Below are 20,321 nucleotides of genomic sequence, written 5' to 3' on the forward strand. Positions count from 1 at the left end.
GCTCGTTCCGAGCATGTCGAGCCGACAGCATTACTAGGTGCATGTCATTCGGTTGCTAGATTTACGAAGAAGCTTGCCAAAAGCCAACGTGGTCGCATAGCTTGGAGGCGCCCAGTACAGTGAAACTGCGGGGCCCCACCTCCACGACTTGAAGGCCTAAACTTCTCCAAAAATCTAGCGGTTAACGTTTAGGGCTAGATTAGGCCTGGGTCACTTCATGCTCGTGGAACTCGGAGTTTAGGCTTGACAGTCGTCCTCGCTGTCCGGTCTGCGACTCCTCTCCCCGCAACATCCACGACGCTTTGCGACATACTAGTGTGATTCCCTGCTGGCGTCTGTCCGCGAGAAACCATCCCCCGTACATATCAGAAGCGACACCATCGATGGCCAACGAAAGATCAGCAGCATCTGATAATAACATGAGCGAACAGCGCTCACCGGAACCGGCCTCCAAAGCCGGTAGCAAGCAGGAGCAGAGTACATCGGAGAAGGGTTCTACGAAAGGGAAGTCATCAAAACCTCGACACAGGGCGTCAGTCGCTTGCGCATCGTGCCGAGACCGCCGGATACGGGTATGTTTTCTCTAGCTGCTTCCACGATACGTTCTGACGACTTTGCAGTGTGTAGTACCTCCGGGCGAGACAGAGTGTACACAGTGTAAACGATCAGGTGTGGAATGCGTCATCAAAAATGATGACGAACGACGACGGTATGTAATGTGTCTTTACTGACTGATACCAAGCTGACACCTGTACAGACCTATCTCGAGGGCATACATGTGCTCTCTCACCGACCGCGTAGCACTACTAGAAACGATGCTGAAGGAGCGAGGCGAAGAGCTACCCCCAGCGAATCACCCTCCCAAGACCCGCCATAACCCTCAACCCGACGAAGAAGGTACATCGCCCACCCAAAAAGCAAGCGAAACCCAAGCGCACAACAACGAGAACCATTCCAGTCCAGGCAGTCAACAAAGCCCACAAGATGACTATCCTGATTTCGAACAGCAAGAGATGAACACGAATAGTCCTCGTTTCTCAAACGGTGATGCAGAAAGCGCGGGCTCGCCGTCTATGCTACCACCTCCAAAGAAAGATGGCATGGTCAACCGTCTCCTCTCTACTCGTGGTCATCTTAGCTTTGATCAGTTGAACGGCCGCCTCCGCTACTTCGGTCCAACAACAAACTGCCATGTACATTCTGAGTCGGTCAACCCCTTCGGCGCAACACAAGAGATGAATGAGCAGGCTCGACGCGCCGACAAGATCATCCGCTCTCTTCCACTGGAAACATACGATTATCTCATGGATCTGTTCTGGCAATGTTACAACCCAGTCATCCATGTTTTGCACCAAGATGCTTTCAACGAAGACCGCGAGATGGGCCATACACAGTTCTATTCTGGTTTCCTGCATGTCTGTGTTCTGGCCATGGGTTACCGTTTCGCAAACAAGGAAAGGCTCGACATTAGAAGAATCGGTTTACCGGGCATGGAGAGCACGTTACATCGCGAAGCAAAGTATATGCTTGATCATGAGCTGGAAAGACCAGGTGGAATACCGAGCGTAGTTGCATTACTTCTGCTAGGCGACCTCGAGTGCGGCGTTGGTAGAGATAATCTGGGCTGGATGTACGGCGGGATGGCTGTGCGACTTGCTTTCGATATCGGGTATGTTCTACTGGAAGATATCTCAGTGGTATACTAACATCTACATAGTCTCCATCTCGATACACGACTCTCAGGTCTTCCAGAACGCGAGGTCGAGATCCGCCAAATGACTCTTTGGGCATGCGTCATCTACGACAAATACTGGGCACTTTTCTTGGGCCGGCCGACCTCGATGAAGCCTTCCGATCTTGAAATATACAACTTGACAAAGCAGTTTGAGCGCCTTGGCACCTGTCGACCGGCTGGACTGGGGAAGAGCATGGAAACCATGATCTACGAAGCACTCCTCGATCTTATGGAGCTCGCAGGAAAGATTACCGAGAATATGGATCCGCATCGCTCGCAAAACACTGCTTCCGACTCACACACCGCCGTAGATCGAAATCAGTATATGCGCATGGCAGCGCTGGACCGCGAGTTCAGCAGTTGGTACGCTAGACTACCCGAGCAACTGCGCTGGACACCAGCCAACATTGCGACTGCTCCATTCTCGTTCTTCTTGTTGCATCAGCAGTACCACGCTAGCTTGATCTTGCTACATCGGCCGTTCGCATTGTATGAAGACCAAGCAGGCAACGAAAGTGGACCTGACGACCATTTCTCTGCACTGAGTAGGACAGTGTGCACCAAACACGCTATTCGCGTAGCAAGGATATATTGGCAACATCGACAGCGATTCGATACGAAGCAAATTTTCGTAACAGGCATGCAACATGCGGTATGTAGTAACCGAGCCTTTTCGTCTCTCTTACTAACGATTTTCCGTAGGGTACAGCGGCGACCGCCCTCGTAGCAGCTTTGGCGTTCATCAAAGACCCCACCTCCAGAGCCAACAACATGCAGTACCTCGAATGTCTGTCCGCCGCTCTCTCAGACATGGCATCTACCTATCAACCTGCGGAGCGAATGTCTACCGTACTTCGTGCGGTGATGGTAGAGCTACGCGGCGGCCCCGAGCCCCCCAACTCTTCGTTCAACTTGTACAAGCCCGCATCCTCGACAGTACCCGCGCGAAGAGGTAGCACAATAGATATGGACGCCGATATGAACGACAACCAGCAGTGGGCCAAGAAAAGGCAGACCAGCAGCGGAAGACCTAGAGCCGGTACAGGCGGAAACAGAAAGACGAGAACAATGAGTATGAGTACTACTATGAGCATGCCGTCTGATCAAGGGAGACATGGGCTCAGCATCAAAGCTCCTCCGCCACCCCGGTTCGACGACCCAATTCACAACAACGATGGGTACGTATTGGTGACGCCACGTTCAGAACTCGGTAGTGTTGGCTGGCCCAGCATATCGGAACCTCCTGAGCTTTCTCACAACATGTCAACCCCCTCCACCACCCTTTCTTCTTCACACGTGAACCGGAATTCTGGGGCTTGGATGGGCGCGGACTTTGATCCTCACGATCCGATTTCACAACTTGCTAATGCGCATTTCCCCGAGCTGAGCGCGTTTGATGATCTCGGTACGGGTGGTAGTGGTGGTGTTAGTGGCGGTGCGATTGATGGAGTGAATCTGGATTTCATGCCACTGGGGGATGGAAACGAGTGGAGTCTACCCAAAGAGTGGAACGGGCCGAGTGATATGGATGGATTGAGTGCTTTTGATATGTAGTGTGTGCTTGGAGCGCGAGTATATTTGATAGGGAATTGTATCAACCCTCCTTGATATCGATGATGGCATCTCTCCCCGTACTACCGTTCTTCTCTTTACTATGGTCCGAGTGCTCGTCATCGGCTACAACAGTGCCCAGTCGCGTCAGCCCACTTTCCCTCCCCTCACCCATCCTCTCCACCATGCGCTGAATATGCGGATGCGACGGCGCAGGTCTCTGACTTGATCTCCTCCTTCCCATGCCCACCCCAACCCCCATAGGCATATGCTCTGCCCCTCTAAGTCGTAACCGCATACCCTCTTCCGTCGACATGGTCCTATCTACGCGCCTTGGGGGCTCCAAGTCTGTGTCATTCGGAATTTTCGGCTGCGTCCTTGGTCGTAGCCATCGCCAAAATTCCTTCGTTTTCTGCGCCCAGATACTATAGCCGTATTTCGTGGAGAGGAAGCCGATGATGCTAAAAAAGGGGATGCAGATTGTCACCAAGACGATGGCGAATGGCGTAAAGTTTGCCGGACTTTCGGGCATGTTTGTCATGCCGAAAACGGAAGTTACGAATGTGAGAGGCTATTAATTCGTTAGTCATCTGTTGTGAGAGCTTGTAGAATTTGGCATATGCACTTACCATGAAGAAGAGATTGACGATGGTCAAGACCTTGATGTTGTACCCTTGGTGCACGGTGACATCCGCTAGCTCAACGGACTTCCTGGACTCTTGGATGCTAGTACCAGAGAACAACTGCTCCTGCAATGTTTCAATCTCATGCCGTCTTTCATTGTTTTCCGAGATGATGATCCTAAGCTCTTTCATTTCCCGTTCGAATTGAAGCCGCAACGTCCGCAAACGCCGCTTCCAGTGATCGTTGCGCGGCGACTCCTCGAAGAGCGGCCAGAGCGTCTTGTTCTGGCCTTCCCAAATGTCGTCGGTGAAACAGTCTTCGAACGCGTCTATCATAGATTTGATGCTGTTGTTGACATTGCCCAAGGTTTGGTGTGCGTAGAAATATCTGCGGATCCAGGTGAAGTCTTTGTCTTCAAACAGTCGGGCTCGGCGTAACTCTTCACTGAATAGGAAGCCCAGCGGTGGGGTGACTAGATCGGTAATGCGCTTATAAATCTCGTCGAATCGCTTCCTCGCATCCCGATATTCCGTGAGCAAAGCATGGAGAAATGCTTCCGCGCCATTGAGATACTTGTGGCCAGTTTCGAAGGTATATGGCGTTCCATTTGCTGGTGTCGACTTCCAGTCCGGGAAACTCTCCAGCTGCAAAACTTGCCACGGGGACCAGACATCATGCACCCATCCGAACTGTGTCTTCGCACGTCTTCCTCGATTTCGGATGCGGCGTGGTTTGTCGTCATACAGGACAAGCGCAACGACTGCACTGCACCGCGAAAGTGGTATATGATGATCAGATTGACCCGTTATCTTATCCGCACGCTGCCATTGCATGGGCTGGCAGTCATCTCCAACGATGGTATAGTATTCGAAGTTGAAAAAAAAGGTCCTTTGGTGTTTAGGGTTCTGATTGAAGGCTCGGAACATATGCGCAGATGAAGCTTCTGTTTCGACTAGATGCCGGAACAGTTCGTCCATGTCAAAAGCATCATTCAGCGTCAGATGAAGTGCACCAAATAAGATTGGTGAAGGTTCTCGCGCTATGGTGATACGTCCAACCACGGTTTGGTCCGGCTGCTTGCCAACGTCTCTCAGTGCATGCCAAATCTCAGTTGCCCGGCTCATGTTGTTTTCAGGACCGGTCACTTCAATCAGCTCAGGCAAACCGTTGGTTCCGACATTGTACACTTGGAAGTGCGAATAATGGCTCCGATCATCTGCTGGCCCAGGCCCCATGTGAAAGAGATGAGATTGTTTGGTGAGCTTCGCGGGATCAGAGATGATCGATGCCAGAATCTCTCTGCCATGTTCAGTCCAGTTATGCGTCTTCAGATGCTCGCGTAAATGTTCGTGGTCGAACGAATGGGACGGTAATTCGTTCTGGACGAAATAGTCGTCTTCTTCATCGCTGCTGTCGTCAGAAAGCGTTGAGGTATCGGCGAAGATAGCATCGCCTCCATGTCGTGTGGATGTGCGGCGAAGTTGTGAGGCGTCGGATGGTTTGAAGGTGTCGTTCGTTGCTGATAAGCTTTTCAATAGCGCCTCATGGGAGCGCTGGAGCGACTCTAGCTGCTTCCGAAGATCGTCAATCTCAGTCGTTGCCATCTGTAGTGTTCAAAGCCGTGCGACCCGACATGCGAAAGCTGTTCTCGAAATCGAACTTTACAGAAGGTTCTGCTTATGTCGTGTAGGATTGTTAGGATCCGGCCCCCACACTAGCGCTGCAGGAAGCCCAGCCTTTCAATTCAGCATTCGAGTTTCCCATCCAATCTTCACCTATGCCAAGGTGGAGCTAGGGTGGAGCTGGGTCCAGAGCCGCGATCAGAAGAGGGGCCATTGGCCTAATGCGTAAATGCACACCGGTTGTATGAAGGAGTTGTGAGGAAAATATGCAACACGCCTGCTTAGGGTCGCTCACCGCCCTTTTCCAATTGGACATGCTCATGTCGCGAGCCAGTTCAGATCGAGCAGTCGAGCACGAGGACTGTCTCCAACAAAGTAAAGATGATTCCATGTCGCGGGTAGAGGCTCTTCTGGTAGCTCTGCTGCTTTGTTGGGATCTCGGGAGCGGGGAGCTGAGCCGGCGCGATCGAAGCGACCGTCTACATCACGTGATCACCGCGGAGCTGCTTTCTAGACTTCTCACTATAGTCGCATTATCGTCTTTTTGCCCAGGTGAGCATTTGCGCGTCTCGTAGACGACGCGACCTGACGCGACTTACTTCGCGTTTCGAGACGCGTCGGGCCACGATGTCGCTGTTCTTCGGTCGCGTCATCGGCGCTCGCTTATCGATTGCCAAATTTCCTTTGCCTGTGATCTTCGTGACACCAGCCCCCAACATTGCCCACGTGAATTGAGAGGGCACGATGCCTACCCTTTCCACTTTTCTTTCGGTATCGCTGCCTGTGATTCTGGCTGCTCTAATCTACCAGCTAGGGCTGCCGGCTTTCATCAGCGAATACGTACCATCCAAGTTGCTTCCAAATCTCTTCGTACCCACATACTGCTACAAGTCTGTCAGAACGCTTTCGTCGGAGTTCCCGCATGCCGAGTGCTTTACCATCCACGACGGCAAATTCTCCAGTGTCTTCGTAGACAATGCAGCCCCTGATTTGGTCAAGGAATCCCGCACAGGTTACGTGTATCCTGGTTTTTGGGATGGACACGGTCACTTGATCCAGTTTGGAGAATCTCTAGATTCAGTGAGCCTCTTTGGCGCCGATTCAATGGACGAGATCAAGAGGAGACTGTTGGAGTATAAGACAGTCCGTCCAGAAAAAGGAACTAGTGAGCAGTGGCTACGGGGCGTCGGTTGGGACCAAGCTCATTTTGAAGGGAGGTGGCCAACTGCAGTACGTTGGACCTGATGAACGTAGACGCGCTGAAGTGACCGTGCTGATACTGACACTTCATCTAGGCAGATTTGGAGATAGATGAGAGATTCATGGATCTTTATGTTATGCTGGATCGTGTTAGTTCTCCGTGCGAAATGGGACCGACACATATACTGACTTCGCGCAGGTTGATGTTCATTGCATCTGTGAGTCAGCCCTGGAAATCGAGCATGGAGTCAATCTAACCCAGTGATTTTATCTTAGGGGTATCTGAAAAGGTGCTTGATCTTCTTCCGTCATTTAGTATACCTCCCGGAGGCGAAGTGCCGGCAAAGGGTGTCTTCTGCGACAATGCCATGGATATCGTACTGGAGTATTACCCAAAGCCGACCAAAGCGCGCAAAACCGAGTTCATTAAGACTGCGATGGCAGAGTTAAACAAACATGGTATTGTTGGGATGCACGACGCCGGTGTAGTGCCGGCAGATTTGGAGCTATACGAAGAGCTCGCGAACGACCCGGACTGGACTGTGAGAGTCAATGCGATGATCGAATGCGACGTCCGGAACACGTTTTGTCCCGAGGCGGTCAGGAAAGTTTCGACTCCGAATGGCCGATTTCATGTGAAGAGCGTCAAGCTTTTCGGAGGTTTGTATACACGGCCCACTCTCAACAAGTGACTTACAATGTGCAGATGGGGCTTTGGGCTCCTGGGGCTCAGCTATGATCGAGCCGTACAGCGACAAACCGGAGTCCTCCGGCTCTTTACTTGTCAACGCGACTACGCTGTCACGTGTGACATATGATTGGGCCGTAAAGGCAGGGTATCAAGTTAATATTCATGCTATTGGGGATCTTGCTAACAGGCTTGCGGTTGACGCGTTTGAAGCGGCGTTGAAACGCTTGTGCCCCCACGCTAACCTCCGCGACTGTCAAGCTAAACGTCGTTTCCGCATCGAGCACGCCCAAATCATCCACCCAGATGACCAGCGCAGGATGTCAGAACTTGGTATCATTGCGTCAATACAGCCCACGCACGCGACCTCGGACATGGGTTATGCGGAGAGCAGGCTTGGCCAGCAACGAACAAAAGATGAGGCGTACCGAATGCGGTCGCTCTTACCACTTCGTCCAGTCCTCGGTAGCGACTTCCCAGTCGAACCCGCGAGTATCTTCGAGGGAATGTATGCGGCAATCACGCGACGAAGTCCACGTACAGGACTGGACCCTAGCGGTGGCAAGGCTGGCTGGTATCCCGAAGAGAGCCTCACTTTCGAACAAGCTTTAGAGGGTTTTACGGTAAACGCTGCATATGGTGCCTTCTTAGAAGGCAAAGCTGGTGTCATCGAAGCGGGGGCGTATGCTGACTGGGTTGTTCTCGACGAACAACTTGAATCGCTGGACCCAGAAGCATTGAGGAAGGTGGCAGTGAAAGAGACGTGGGTGGGCGGCAAGCGAGTCTATTGACGACCCGGCCATGAAGATCTTGTTCGGTAGAGAGGTTGAGCGGCGAGATCTCCCTCCGCCGGCCAACGCCTGACATCAGCTCGGCAAGCCATTGATGCAGCACAGTCGACTGGACGGCTCCGGCGGCCGTCAATCAAAAGTCTTCGAGAAAATTCGAGCGGTAGGCTGCCGGCAAGAGAGGGGGTCATTGATCTGCATACTGCCGCCAGGGTTTGAGGCTACGGGTCATAATGTGTCCCTGCTATTTGAATCACGTCTATAGGTGTGCCTTCAACTCTTTATGCCCAACATGCATTCAACCCCACACGTTTGTACTACATTGAGCGTAGATCCCGCTTGTATGTCGGGCCATCCCTAGCACAACTCACTATCCCACACGACCATCAGGGTACTCAGCCAACCAGACAGACGCCATTACCGCTCAATGCGTTTGACACATGGCAAATGCGAGAAAGAGTTTTCCTAGTCTACACATGCACGCTCGTGTTGATGATTCTCCCGGGCACAGCTGACAATCGCAGTAGCGTATAAAACTTTGCTAAACTGATAGTTTGCATCTTGATCACACACTCAAATAGAGCAGTACTACCTGACAACAGAAACAACAATAAACACGTATACTCGTGCCTCATCATGACGACCATCGACCGTAAACCCACTGCGGAACTATCAAAACCTACTACCCCGGTCGGGTCCCTTACCGTCACACCCCCAATCACACCGAATGCGACCAGTACCGCTGCGCATCAGCTAGTTTCCGAGATCAGGGACATATACACGGTACTCAACGAACTATCGTCGTTAGCGCCGTCGGATCAAGTCAACTCTCTCCTCACACGACTCGTAAACCTCTGCGTCGTACCTTACAGCGCAGAATTTACATCGTATTTTTTCCGTATACCTGCCGTAGAGAGCCTTTGCTCCAATTTGCGACCGCTATGTTCAGAAGCCGAAGGAGAGTTGGAGAAGTTCTGGGCAAAGCGCATGCTCAAGGACATCAGCGGTAAGTGCAGCGCAATCACGCATCACACTTAACTACAGGTCTGACTTTCCTTAGGTACAACCACAACACCTGAGGATATTCTGACAACTTTCCCTTACCACCAAAATTACGTCGATCTCTCCCGCTTGGAATGTTCTACCATAGAAGCGTTCCTCCCCAGCCCACCGTCCAAAATCGCTTTCATCGGCTCCGGTCCATTACCTCTGACCTCCCTCTGTTTCCTGGACCGCTATCCTAACGCGCAAGTGCATAACGTGGATCGCGATGCCCCCGCGCTTCAAGTCAGCGAATCGTTATGTAAGCGGTTAGGCTATGGCAAGCGCATGAGTTTCGCTTGTGAAGACATTACCGAGGTTTCGTCAAACTCCGAATGGCAATCGTGCCAGGTCGTCTTCCTTGCTGCGCTGGTTGGTACAGATACGTACACGAAGCTCAACATACTCAAAAGCATGGTGAAGAAACTGGTGCCAGGTACATTGGTGGTGGCGAGGAGCGCGCAGGGTATGCGAAGTGTGTTGTATCCGGTATGTTTACACCGACTTCCAGTGCACAGTAGTCATTAATGAAAATACAGATACTGGAACTGTCAGAAGAACTCCAATCCATCGGTGTCGAGATTCTTGCCGAAGTACATCCGTGGACTAAAGTCGTTAATTCGGTCATCGTTCTACGCGTGAAATGAAGGCGAACGTGGTTCATTGGTACAAGTCGGCTTGAGGTGCATATTTGCTAGGTTTAGCAGCTCACATAGTGTATTTGCATAGTTGGCGGCGTATGCGGCACTTCCCACAACGATATGACGAATCGAAGCGAAAGGGAAATTCACGAACGGTGTATCGCACGACTGGCCTTAATCTCCGCGATATGTTTACTTGAACATGAAAACCTCATAATGGTGGCGCTAGTTATTGATGTCAATGTATGCGAATGGCTCTGGCACTATCTCTCCACAATGACCGCGATCTCCTTTCGGTACTTGGTACGAATAGCATATCATCCCCAAGTCCATTTGCGAAGCCAAGGTTTAAATTTGACATTAATTCATTGGGAGACTAGACCACATCAGAAGCGACGGCACATGGTAAAGAGACCTGGTATTAGTACGAATAAATGTCTTTGCATCATCATGAGCCAGTTGCGCCATACATATTACAGTCGTTTCATATGAGAAAAAAGTACCTGGGTATCCAAATATCGAGCGGCTCAGCCTCCTTCCTACTGGCCTAGACTAAAGATGCAAACGAAATCCTGACTTTCGGCCGTTAAAAACATTCCCATTACCGAGACCGGCGCGGTCCTTCCCCATTCTCCAAGTGTGGACTTGCCCAGTCGATTTCAGGGTTATACATCTTGGGGCTCCCCCCACTCTTGGAGTTGGAACTACTCCCCGCCTCTCCGACATCATTGGTCACAGTGACTTGTACGTCTGTGCTCTTCATGATACCAGACCCTTTTTGGTCGTCGTCAAGGATGGCCCGATCGCTCTCGTCGTCGCCATCAAGGATGCTCTCGCCAGGTAGCCTAGAGTGATAGGCTTTGCTGCCTTGGAAGTTCTTCATGTGAATGCTGTTTCCTTGTGCGACGCTAGAGTTCCCATAGCCGTAGTGTGGCGTTTTGCCCGAGCCCGTCAACGTCGAGGGCATAAACTTCTTGAAAAGATGATCGAATGCTTTGCGGAGCGGAGGAAGGGAGGCGATGAGGATGCCGATGGACAGTTCGGAGCTGGACCAGATGGTGAGGTTTACGCCGTCCCACGTTGGATCTTGCGTCTTGGTGATGGCCTTGAGTTCGATAGTCTTGAAGATTGAGCATATCGTGGCACTATGAGACGTCAGTGGCGGCTCACTCACATGGACTACAGGGGTGTTACTTACGGGATACTCAGCAGGAAAACGATCCTGATACCCAGTTGAGTTCGACTGTTCAACTGGACGCGCGAAAGGTAGATCAGAGGCGCAGCCATATACACTACGTCGGTGATGATGTTGCTGATACCCTGGGTATAGGACAGTGCGAGTGTGCCCTTTGCCCAGCAATGGCTCTCCCCGGTAAACCCGAAGTTCCAATTCCGTTCCAGGGGTGTGCATCCGAATAGCGTCAAGACTGGTGCGAGGAAGTTGAAGGCGGTGACCATCAAGATCGAGAGCCAAACAATAACTTGGTACAATCTGGAGAAGTTCAAGACAAGAAGCCAAGCGCAAATGGACCATTTCAGAAAGGCAACGGCAATGATGTCTGACAGTCATCCGTTAGTAATGGAAAAACGGGAACGTGAAGTCGTAAACTCACTGACGATCTGTGTGATCCAAAGGTGATAGCTGTATGTTCTGAGATTCGGAAAGACCGTCGGGTCCATGATGTGGCGCCCGAGGCCATTGTTGACAACGACCTGGTTGAGTGATGTCGCTGTGATGTTGAGAGCCTGATGGACTCGTGTCAGCGACGAATACCACACAGTCGGGACGATCTTCGGGCTGGGGGAAGACTCACAGTGGCTATGATCAACAGGTAATCACAGGCAATGAACTTGCGTGATCGCAGTCCGTACACGACTCTCCATACCAAGAAAGCGGTACTAATCACCGTTAACGTCCAAACCGGGATGAGGATCTTCAAGCGTTGGTCCGGCCATTCTTGTGTACCTGCGTCCATGATGCACTGCAGCGGGGTCGTTCGAGGTGCAATGGCATGGATCGCAAAAGTCACAATCGGTGAACAAGAGGAAAAAGCAAACAGCCACTCAATGATCGGGAGTGCCCCGGGGTTTTCAAGTATATCCCTTCGCGCCACTCATCTCTTGCGTCGGCCGTTCTGGTTCGAGACGGGCGAAGCGAAAGCTAAACAGCACGGTCGCGGGTGACGGGAGAAGGCCGCCAGATCGATCACAGAAGGTGCACTCGCTCGAGACCAACTTTCGAAACAATCCAACACGGGGATATCTAGCTGTGCATCCTAGGGTGACGGCCGCCGAGCTGATCTGGCAGTGATGCCGCATAAATTGAGGCCCCACATGCTGCGTATTTAACCCATTGTCACCCAATGAGAACGGCATCCAGGGTGGGCGGGATACCATGATTCAAGCGTACACTTTAGAAGTACAACCGAACAGGTCACACCATGTAGAGTTGCGATTGTGGCTATGTGTGCGCATGAGAACTTTTGCATAGGACGATGCATCTTGTAGATCTTGTTGCAGATCTCAGGCCCGCCTATCATGGTCGCAACGCTGGTGGAACACTGGAAGGGTGCATTAAACCGACGGTCAAAGAGCGAACGTGCGATCTTGCATCGTCTCACGGTGCTCGGGGTCGCCGCATGGACGTTGCGCAATCTTTCGTCTATCGCACCATGAGATGGGAATGGTGGAAGAGGTGGTAGCGAGTGCCAGGCCAAACAGCGCTAGAAGTGCTAGTGCGGTTAGCGCATGAGCTAAATGCAGGGCGAATTCTCCGCATACTCGAACTCACCGGTAGAGCGAACCGAAGCCACCTTTCACGGCACTAGCTGCCTGAGATCTTCTTCTCTTTCTAGCGCTCTACCTAGTGACAAAAAGAACATTCCATTATGTGCGCTGCGACATCGCCTTCCCTATCGTCGACCTGCCAAGTGTCGCAATGTCATGTCAACGTGCAGCTGAGCCCAAAGAGAAGATACATCACACTCCTTCCTCGGGCTCTTCTCGTTGGCCCGCATGTGTGGGCCGATGTACAGCGGCAATCGGGCCTAAGACTCAATCTACAGGGAAGAACGCAGAATATTGAGCTGAAGGGGGCCGGGTCTTTACTTTTCCGCGGGCCGCCTGACTCAGTATCCTGACGCAACTCCAGCCGCGCAGAGGGAGTCCATGGTGCGCCCATGAGATTATGTCTTTCCGATATTCACGTTGCGTCTGAGTTTCGACTACGACAACGTGGACATCGCCGCGCTGGCATCTCTCACCATGGACGAAGACACCATAAAGCTATCGATACGGCAGAAGGGAAGGCAACGATACGCGGATCGGAAGCTTAGTGGTATGTTTCCTGCAAGCGAGGTGGCCATCGATCCCGAATCGCGTCCACTCTCCGAAATCATGGTACCTGGTTCCCCGAGATGGTCTCAGATGGCGAATCAAGGATCGAGGTCTCCTGGTGGCCTTATTACACTGCATATCCCGCAGCAATGTACCTGCCGTGTTCCAGAGGAGCGGCATCCTTTGCTGCAGTCCTTTGCAAAATCTCCGAAGCCACAATGCGTTCTTAGAAAGTGCCGACCCCAGCTTTTTAACATGTACGCCGCTGCCGTTGCCAGAGCTGTAGCTTGAACTCAATCACATGCTGGTCTGGGGCCGAGGACATCTGTCCATGTCTTGTCTCCCGTCCAAAAGTGGGGCCTCCATCCGGCAAGAACACCCTGAATCGCTAGCTCGGTCCTTCTGTACGATGCGCTCACGACAACGAGCCGCAGAGATTTTCATTGGCCCACATCAACATCAGACCACCGAACGTACCTCGCTTCCATGTTCACTGCTGCTGCGGCTGGCCGGTCATGAGCCTGATCTCTCTGGTGGAAGAACGTTAGCACCCCGGCCCCGGACCGCAACGGAGCCCACAAGTCCCTGATGTTCACCGGGAGTCAGGGAGTTGTAATTGCACGATCCCTATGCGGCCTGTTTATAGGTTCAGATTACTGAACCCCTACCAGAAGGATTAACGTCCGCATTCTAGAACGAATCTGTACATGGCAACCGCCAGCGCCGCGCCACGGCATACAAACAATTTACCAGACTATCGTTCGCCCTCGCGGTATTAGTGGGTCGATCAATTCCTGGATGAATTCGGTAAGATAACACCGCAATGTAGGCCTTCCCACGTGGCGAACATGTTCTCGACCAATGCGAGCAGCGAGTAAGTACTTTGTTCGGTCCGTATAAAGCATCTAGTGGCTGCACACCCTCACAGGTTCATTGCAGCGCGCATCCAAATTTACTTTCGTTTAAACTTAATACTTTGGACCTTCAAGATGCCTGTATTCTCTAGATTAGCCGTTGCTGTTCAGCTCTTTGCTGTAATCCTGTCGCCAGTTCTTGGTGCCGCCGCTAAGCCCCAGTATGACTATGTCATTGTCGGAGGCGGTGTCACTGGATTGATTGTTGCCAACCGCATCACTGAGGACAAGAGCAGTATGTGTTTCAGCCCCAGAATTTGTCGAAAACTTCACTAACATCAGCCCCAGAGACTGTCCTTGTCGTTGAAGCGGGTGACAACGTCGATACCGATGCAACCAAGATCCCATACAAGGCCAATGACTTGACCTCTGCGGCTGGTTTGATCTGGGAGAACATCAACTCCCTACCCGAGCCGGCTATCGGCAACACATCGTACCAGGTTGTTGTTGCGAAGGTCCTCGGTGGTGGATCTGTCATCAATGGCATGGTCTACGACCGCGGCTCAGCTGCCGACTACGATGCGTGGGAGGCTCTCGGCAACAAAGGATGGGGTTGGAAGGGAATGGAAGAGGCCTTCATCAAGGGTACCACTTTCCAACCTCCCACTCCCGATGTTGTCAAAGACTTCAACATCACTTGGGATGAGTCGACCTACGGTAACGGACCGTTGACCGTCTCAATCACATCCAACCAATATGAGGATATCAAGGACTACTGGGCGGCGTGGAAGGCCACTGGTATCTACGTCCCAGAGGATGGAAACGCCGGCGAAGCCTATGGTCCTTCTTGGTACGCCAACACCATGGATGCGACCACTGGACGCCGCGCACATGCTCGCTACGCGTACTACGACCCCATTCAGACTCGTGCCAACCTCCACATCCTCACAGGCACCACCGCCGACAAGATCATCTTCGACAACAAGAAGAAGCCGCTCATGGCTACTGGTGTCGAGGTTACCGACAAGAGTGGAAAGACTTCCACCTTCTACGCTAAGAAAGAGGTCGTCCTGGCTGCGGGCGCTATTCAGACACCTAAGCTCCTTCAGCTCAGTGGTATTGGCCCCAAGTCCGTCCTGAAGGCTGCCGGTATCGACGTCAAGGTTGAGCTCGATGCTGTAGGCTCCAACTTCCAGGACCACCCCTACGCCACCGTTGTCTTCAACACCACTTCCAACTACTTCCCCAACCAGAACTCGCTGATGACCAACGCGACATTCAACGCTTCCGCTTGGGAGCAGTACGTTGAGCACAAGACTGGCCCTTACACCTATGCCCGCGGTAACGCCCTGGCTTTCATCTCCCTGCCTGACATTACCAAGGACTTCAAGTCTCTTATCAGCACCCTTAACAGCCAGACCGCCACCGACTACCTTCCTAGCGTCTACAAGAACAGCAAGAAGCTCGCCAAGGGCTTTGCTAAGCAGCGTGCAGTCATTGCTGACATCTTCGGCCGCAAGGATGCCGCCGTGGCCGAGTTTCCCGTTCCCGCGGACGGCTCATACGGTCTTGTCGGTGTCGAGAAGCCCCTGTCGCGTGGTACCGTCTACATCGACGCAAAGAACCCCAACGGCCCTCCCAACGTCGTCTACAACGCCTTTGTCAACCCCATCGACCGTATGGTCATGGCGGCTGGTATGCGATTCTTCCGCACCGTGTGGGCCCGCCCCGAGCTCGCCAGCCACAAGATCTCCGAGACCGTCCCTGGTGCTCAATACACCTCCGACAAGGAGATTTACGATGCCCTGCTTGCCCAGTCGATGTTGTCCCCTACTCTCGCTCACCCATCTGGCTCTTGCCCGATGATGCCCGAGAAGGACGGTGGCTGTGTCAGCGACAAGTTGATGATTTACGGCACACAACATCTGTCTATCATTGACGCTTCTATCATCCCTATCATCCCGTCTTGCCATCTCCAGGCCACCATGTACGGCATTGGTGAGAAGGCTGCTGAGATTATCAAGTCCAGGTAGAGCGTGGTGATGATTTAAACTCTATTCTTGTATATACTTAGTTACTTTAATGTATCGAGCGGCTACATAAGCTATAAGCGCGCGTAAAAGTTGCATTGTTCAAAATTGCTCTGAGGGCTACATTCCTCCGCTCACCTTCTTTTGCTGCCGCCAAGCTCAGTGAATACCTCCAGGCCACACTGAGGTTCTGATGCACGGGCCAGATGATACTAAAGAACTTAATGAGTTGATGTGCTTGAGTCAACGCGCGACTGTCTGCGAACAAGCTTCCGCTCGCTGAACGCGTGAGTGGGTCGGCCCCACTATCTAGTGCCCCTCCATCCCACGGTTGCGTCACTACATTCCCAAAAGTTCAGGCTGCGCACAACTACGCGCGACTGCTACATTACCTCCGTCGCAACCACAACTTCCAGTTTCAAATCTACGTATCCGTCGGGCTACACTATAATGAAGCTACTCAAGAGCCAAATCGAACAGAAAACGGGCGCGGGGTTCGTCACCCTGCTGCCTGAGGAGCCTGAGGATATGGTACGCGCTCCACAAACAGATCGCCATAGATCACATGCATCCGAGTCCCTCTAGGCTTCATTATACTGACATTCACAGTGGCACGCCTACAACCTGATCCAAGAACACGACCAAATACGCGCCAAGGCAGTTCGCCGAGTTTCGAAGACATCTGACGCCGGCTCAACGTCCTCGCAACGAATCGCTCTAGACCTCACGATCGCAGTAACCTCGACCGATTTCGATATTGGCTCCGGACAACTTCATGTGTCTGGGCGCGTAGCAAAAGAGAATGAGCACGTAAAGTTAGGGCAACATCACACGCTGGATTTGGAGCTAAATCGCAAATTTACCATCGAAAAGGCCGACGGGTGGGATAGTGTCGCGTTGGAACAACTAAAAGAGGCATGCGATGCGTCAAAACGAGCGGAACTATGGGCTGTTGTACTGGGAGAGGGTACCGCGAACATATGCATGATCACTGAGCATCAGACGATACTACGACAAAAGATCGAGGTCTCCGTACCCAGAAAGAGGAGAGGTGGCGTAGATGGGCACAGCAAAGGCATGGACAGGTTCTTCTCGACGACGCTTTCGACACTACTACGGCAAATCGACCTACCGAACGCCCCCAGCACACCCCAAGGCAAGACGCTCCCACTCCTCCTCGCCAGTCCAGGCTTCGTAGCTTCGGCGTTTCTACAGTACATCAAAGAGGAAGCGACACGGACCACCAACAAGCCGCTCATGGCCCTCATACCCACGATAATCATCGCGCATTCCTCATCGGCGCACGTACACTCACTTAATGAGGTGCTCTCGTCGCCGGCGATAACGAACAAGCTGTCCGACACGAAATTCGCGCGCGAAACGGCATTAATGGATAAGTTCAACACACTCATGCGACAGGATGACGGCCGGGCGTGGTACGGCCCGCGCGAGGTGGAGCGCGCTGTCGCCAAAGGCGCAGTTGGGCGCGGTGGTGGAGTGCTCATGATAAACAACGCCCTGTTCCGCGCACAAGATGTGAAAGAGAGGAGACGATGGGTGAAGCTAGTCGACCAAGTGCGGGACGTGGAGGGTGGCGAAGTCAGGGTGCTCAGCTCATTACACGAGAGCGGGAAGCGACTCGAGGGCCTCGGAAACGTCGCAGCTATCCTCACCTACCCACTGGAAGACCTGGATGAGGATGACGGGGAGGACACAGGCGGTGTTGATGGCGAAGACGGCGAGATGATAATATAGGCTGGAGGATACATGGCCCTCCGGATTTCAACTTGCGCTTGGGAATATTCACGAATACCTCCAGGCTCTACCCAGATACGACGATACAATATACCCATCATGATTACGTCCGCCTGTACCGGCTCTCCAGCAGGTGATCACTGATGTTCATGCCTACAAGGCGGTAAGATTGAGCATGGCCCTTGCGCCACCCGCCAGTGAAACTCGACCCTGTACGCTGACCCAGCCCCCTCTAGCGCATCCTCTGAGCAAAAAGAAGGCAGCCCTTTTACCGTTGTCGCCCTCTGCTACCGCTGTGGTTCGAACAAGCTGAGTTTTGTTCGTCCCTAAATCGCAGAAATTGACAAAAAAAGTGGTAGCTTCTCTTTGATTGAGCGTGTCATCCTTAGTGCAGGGGCCATGCTAATCTTCTCTGTATCGTTTCAAATTGACCAAATGCCCGAAGGCGAAGAGAAGCTCATTTTGTGATATTATATCGTCGCGTGTTGTTGAAAAGTCGCGTTTGGGCGGGTTTGCACATGGGACGGTGAAGTGGCGGGATATGGCTCGTGCGCGATCCGCAAAACGTGGAACGTGAACTCAGGGGTCTCTAGGCTGCGATCGGACACGTGCAGTGACGTCGGCCGGAACTTCATAATGTCAGAATGCATACATGCAAAAGGCGTGTTCTTTACCAAACATCCGAAACACGGTTTTTGAAGATGTGCAGCACAAGTTAGCCACTACCGCCAGTTACAAAGATACCGTACGCGCCAATCGAGGTTGCACGATACCAGAGGGCAAGATGAAGGTAGCTTCGCTGCTTCTCGGAGGCAATCAAGATCACAGAACGACAAGCATGCGGAGCTGTCGCCCTGGTCGCTCAAATTTGGGCCTTGGACTCTCATCGAGACAGGTGAAGGTGGAGCTACAAGGTGAGAGACAACAAAATGCGCGAGCCGTAGGCATCTCCGCTCACATAAGTAGATGACCGAACAACGAAGTTTAGCCCTCTCTCTCTCTCTCCTCGCAACCTGTCCAGAACAGTAACATGACGTGCGACATGGAGTCCCAAGACCGACCACCCATGTACATCCGCGACCGCGGAAACGAATACAGCCGCCAGCCTGATTCTCCGTCTCAGCAGCCGCGCGCCGATGAGTCGCCCGGCCCCATACTCTTCTACGGTGCCCAGGACGTCTACGGGCAACTCAGCAACATGTATATAAGCAGCTTTAAGAATTCGATCTTTACCTACGGTCCCCCGAAGTTCAGGGAATACTGCTGTGTGGAGCAGTTTTTCCAGCATGCTAAGGCGCTTTGGGCGATGGACACTGTAAGTTTAAGCAGCGGTGAGGAAACCAGAATCTAACACTTAACAGGGATCCGGCGACGCGATCATGAGAACATCCGACCCGAAAAGGCACAAAGCACTGGGGAAAAAGGTTAAGAACCTAGATGTTAAAGAGTGGAACGAAAGTATGATGACGTCCTCGTGTCACAACGAAGAAATCGCTAATCTAAAGCTGCAGTGTCATACAAGGTCATGTTGAAGGCAGTTGGCTTGAAGTTCACCGTCTCAGAGTCGTCTGATACTCTCCGCGCAGTCCTCCTCGCAACCTCTGATCGCGAGATCGTCGAGGCATCAAGGGACATGACTTGGAGTTGCGGCTTGACGCTCGAGGAGGCGAAAAAGCACAAGGGCCGCTGGCCTGGCAAGAATCTTCTCGGCAAGGCGCTTATGGAAATTCGTCAAGAATTAGTGGACGAAAAGGAACGCCAGACTCGTGGTTTCGCTCCGCCAAACGATGCAGTCGCGGGAGGTGAGTTATGTCTTTGCGCATCCTTGTGGTTTACCATCACGAGCCTACATGAACCGTCGATGCTGCTGACGCTGGCCCCAAAAACTAGTTTGTTGTTACTGTAGATCTCGAAGAACTGACATTCGCGCAGGACAAAGCGAAGAAACTCCACATGATGACACCCTAGAGAATGACATAGACCTTCAGCGACTCAAGCGGAGGGCAGATCCAGTATACCTGCGGCAAAACGAAGAAAGGGCAGACAAGAGGGTGAAGCGACAGTAAGTCATCGCGCAAACTGGTTCCTGTTCATACGCATACTGATTTGGCCCAAAGGCATTCCGACTCCAAGGCGACACAGACCGAATCGCCTACCGATACTGGAGAAGTCGCCGATGGAGGACTGCCTGAAGTGTGGTGGTTTCCCAAGCCAGCACGTACAAAGCGGTACGGTCGTGGAGGATAGCGGATCAGGTGCACGGATAGTCCGCAGGACTCTCACCGAACGAGCGTGGTACAAAAGTTTGAGGTCATTGAGTCAGGTAGCCGGGTTCGTTTCATGGTTGTGCGCTGGACAGAAAGCTTTCGTATAAGCCGGCTATACTACAGGGACGTATCTGTGAGCAATTCTGTAGAGAATGCATCATATTGCCTACTACATGAGCTTTGCTCGAC

At 52.4% G+C, this 20,321-nt stretch overlaps 6 protein-coding genes across 6 annotated transcripts; 4 read left to right on the forward strand and 2 right to left on the reverse strand.

The window, feature by feature from the left end:
- Nucleotides 1-419: 419 nt before the first annotated feature.
- On the forward strand, nucleotides 420-3,289 carry J4E83_005842 (uncharacterized protein; the record flags this gene model as incomplete). Its single annotated transcript, XM_049332758.1, has 5 exons — nucleotides 420-572; nucleotides 621-709; nucleotides 758-1,669; nucleotides 1,718-2,387; nucleotides 2,438-3,289. 5 exons carry the CDS (start codon nucleotides 420-422, stop codon nucleotides 3,287-3,289), a joined length of 2,676 nt encoding a protein of 891 aa, XP_049188000.1.
- Nucleotides 3,290-3,329: 40 nt separating this feature from the next.
- On the reverse strand, nucleotides 3,330-5,514 carry J4E83_005843 (uncharacterized protein; the record flags this gene model as incomplete). Its single annotated transcript, XM_049332759.1, has 2 exons — nucleotides 3,330-3,857; nucleotides 3,916-5,514. The coding sequence occupies 2 exons, from the start codon at nucleotides 5,512-5,514 to the stop codon at nucleotides 3,330-3,332; spliced, it is 2,127 nt and encodes a 708-aa protein (XP_049188001.1).
- A 762-nt stretch (nucleotides 5,515-6,276) lies between these two features.
- Nucleotides 6,277-9,896, forward strand: J4E83_005844 (uncharacterized protein; the record flags this gene model as incomplete). The annotated part of the gene is made up of 8 exons (XM_049332760.1): nucleotides 6,277-6,762; nucleotides 6,828-6,881; nucleotides 6,932-6,950; nucleotides 7,009-7,392; nucleotides 7,439-8,183; nucleotides 8,811-9,214; nucleotides 9,269-9,738; nucleotides 9,789-9,896. 8 exons carry the CDS (start codon nucleotides 6,277-6,279, stop codon nucleotides 9,894-9,896), a joined length of 2,670 nt encoding a protein of 889 aa, XP_049188002.1.
- A 595-nt stretch (nucleotides 9,897-10,491) lies between these two features.
- J4E83_005845 (uncharacterized protein) lies at nucleotides 10,492-11,866 on the reverse strand (the record flags this gene model as incomplete). The annotated part of the gene is made up of 4 exons (XM_049332761.1): nucleotides 10,492-11,035; nucleotides 11,089-11,449; nucleotides 11,504-11,636; nucleotides 11,705-11,866. The coding sequence occupies 4 exons, from the start codon at nucleotides 11,864-11,866 to the stop codon at nucleotides 10,492-10,494; spliced, it is 1,200 nt and encodes a 399-aa protein (XP_049188003.1).
- A 2,349-nt stretch (nucleotides 11,867-14,215) lies between these two features.
- On the forward strand, nucleotides 14,216-16,113 carry J4E83_005846 (uncharacterized protein; the record flags this gene model as incomplete). The annotated part of the gene is made up of 2 exons (XM_049332762.1): nucleotides 14,216-14,375; nucleotides 14,429-16,113. The coding sequence occupies 2 exons, from the start codon at nucleotides 14,216-14,218 to the stop codon at nucleotides 16,111-16,113; spliced, it is 1,845 nt and encodes a 614-aa protein (XP_049188004.1).
- Nucleotides 16,114-18,907: 2,794 nt separating this feature from the next.
- On the forward strand, nucleotides 18,908-19,931 carry J4E83_005847 (uncharacterized protein; the record flags this gene model as incomplete). The annotated part of the gene is made up of 4 exons (XM_049332763.1): nucleotides 18,908-19,180; nucleotides 19,227-19,323; nucleotides 19,377-19,667; nucleotides 19,798-19,931. The coding sequence occupies 4 exons, from the start codon at nucleotides 18,908-18,910 to the stop codon at nucleotides 19,929-19,931; spliced, it is 795 nt and encodes a 264-aa protein (XP_049188005.1).
- Between the last annotated feature and the right edge of the window lie 390 nt (nucleotides 19,932-20,321).

This window comes from Alternaria metachromatica (assembly GCF_023757995.1).
Source record: "Alternaria metachromatica strain BMP 0045 chromosome Unknown scaffold_12, whole genome shotgun sequence".
NCBI classification, from domain to species: Eukaryota; Fungi; Ascomycota; class Dothideomycetes; order Pleosporales; family Pleosporaceae; genus Alternaria; species Alternaria metachromatica.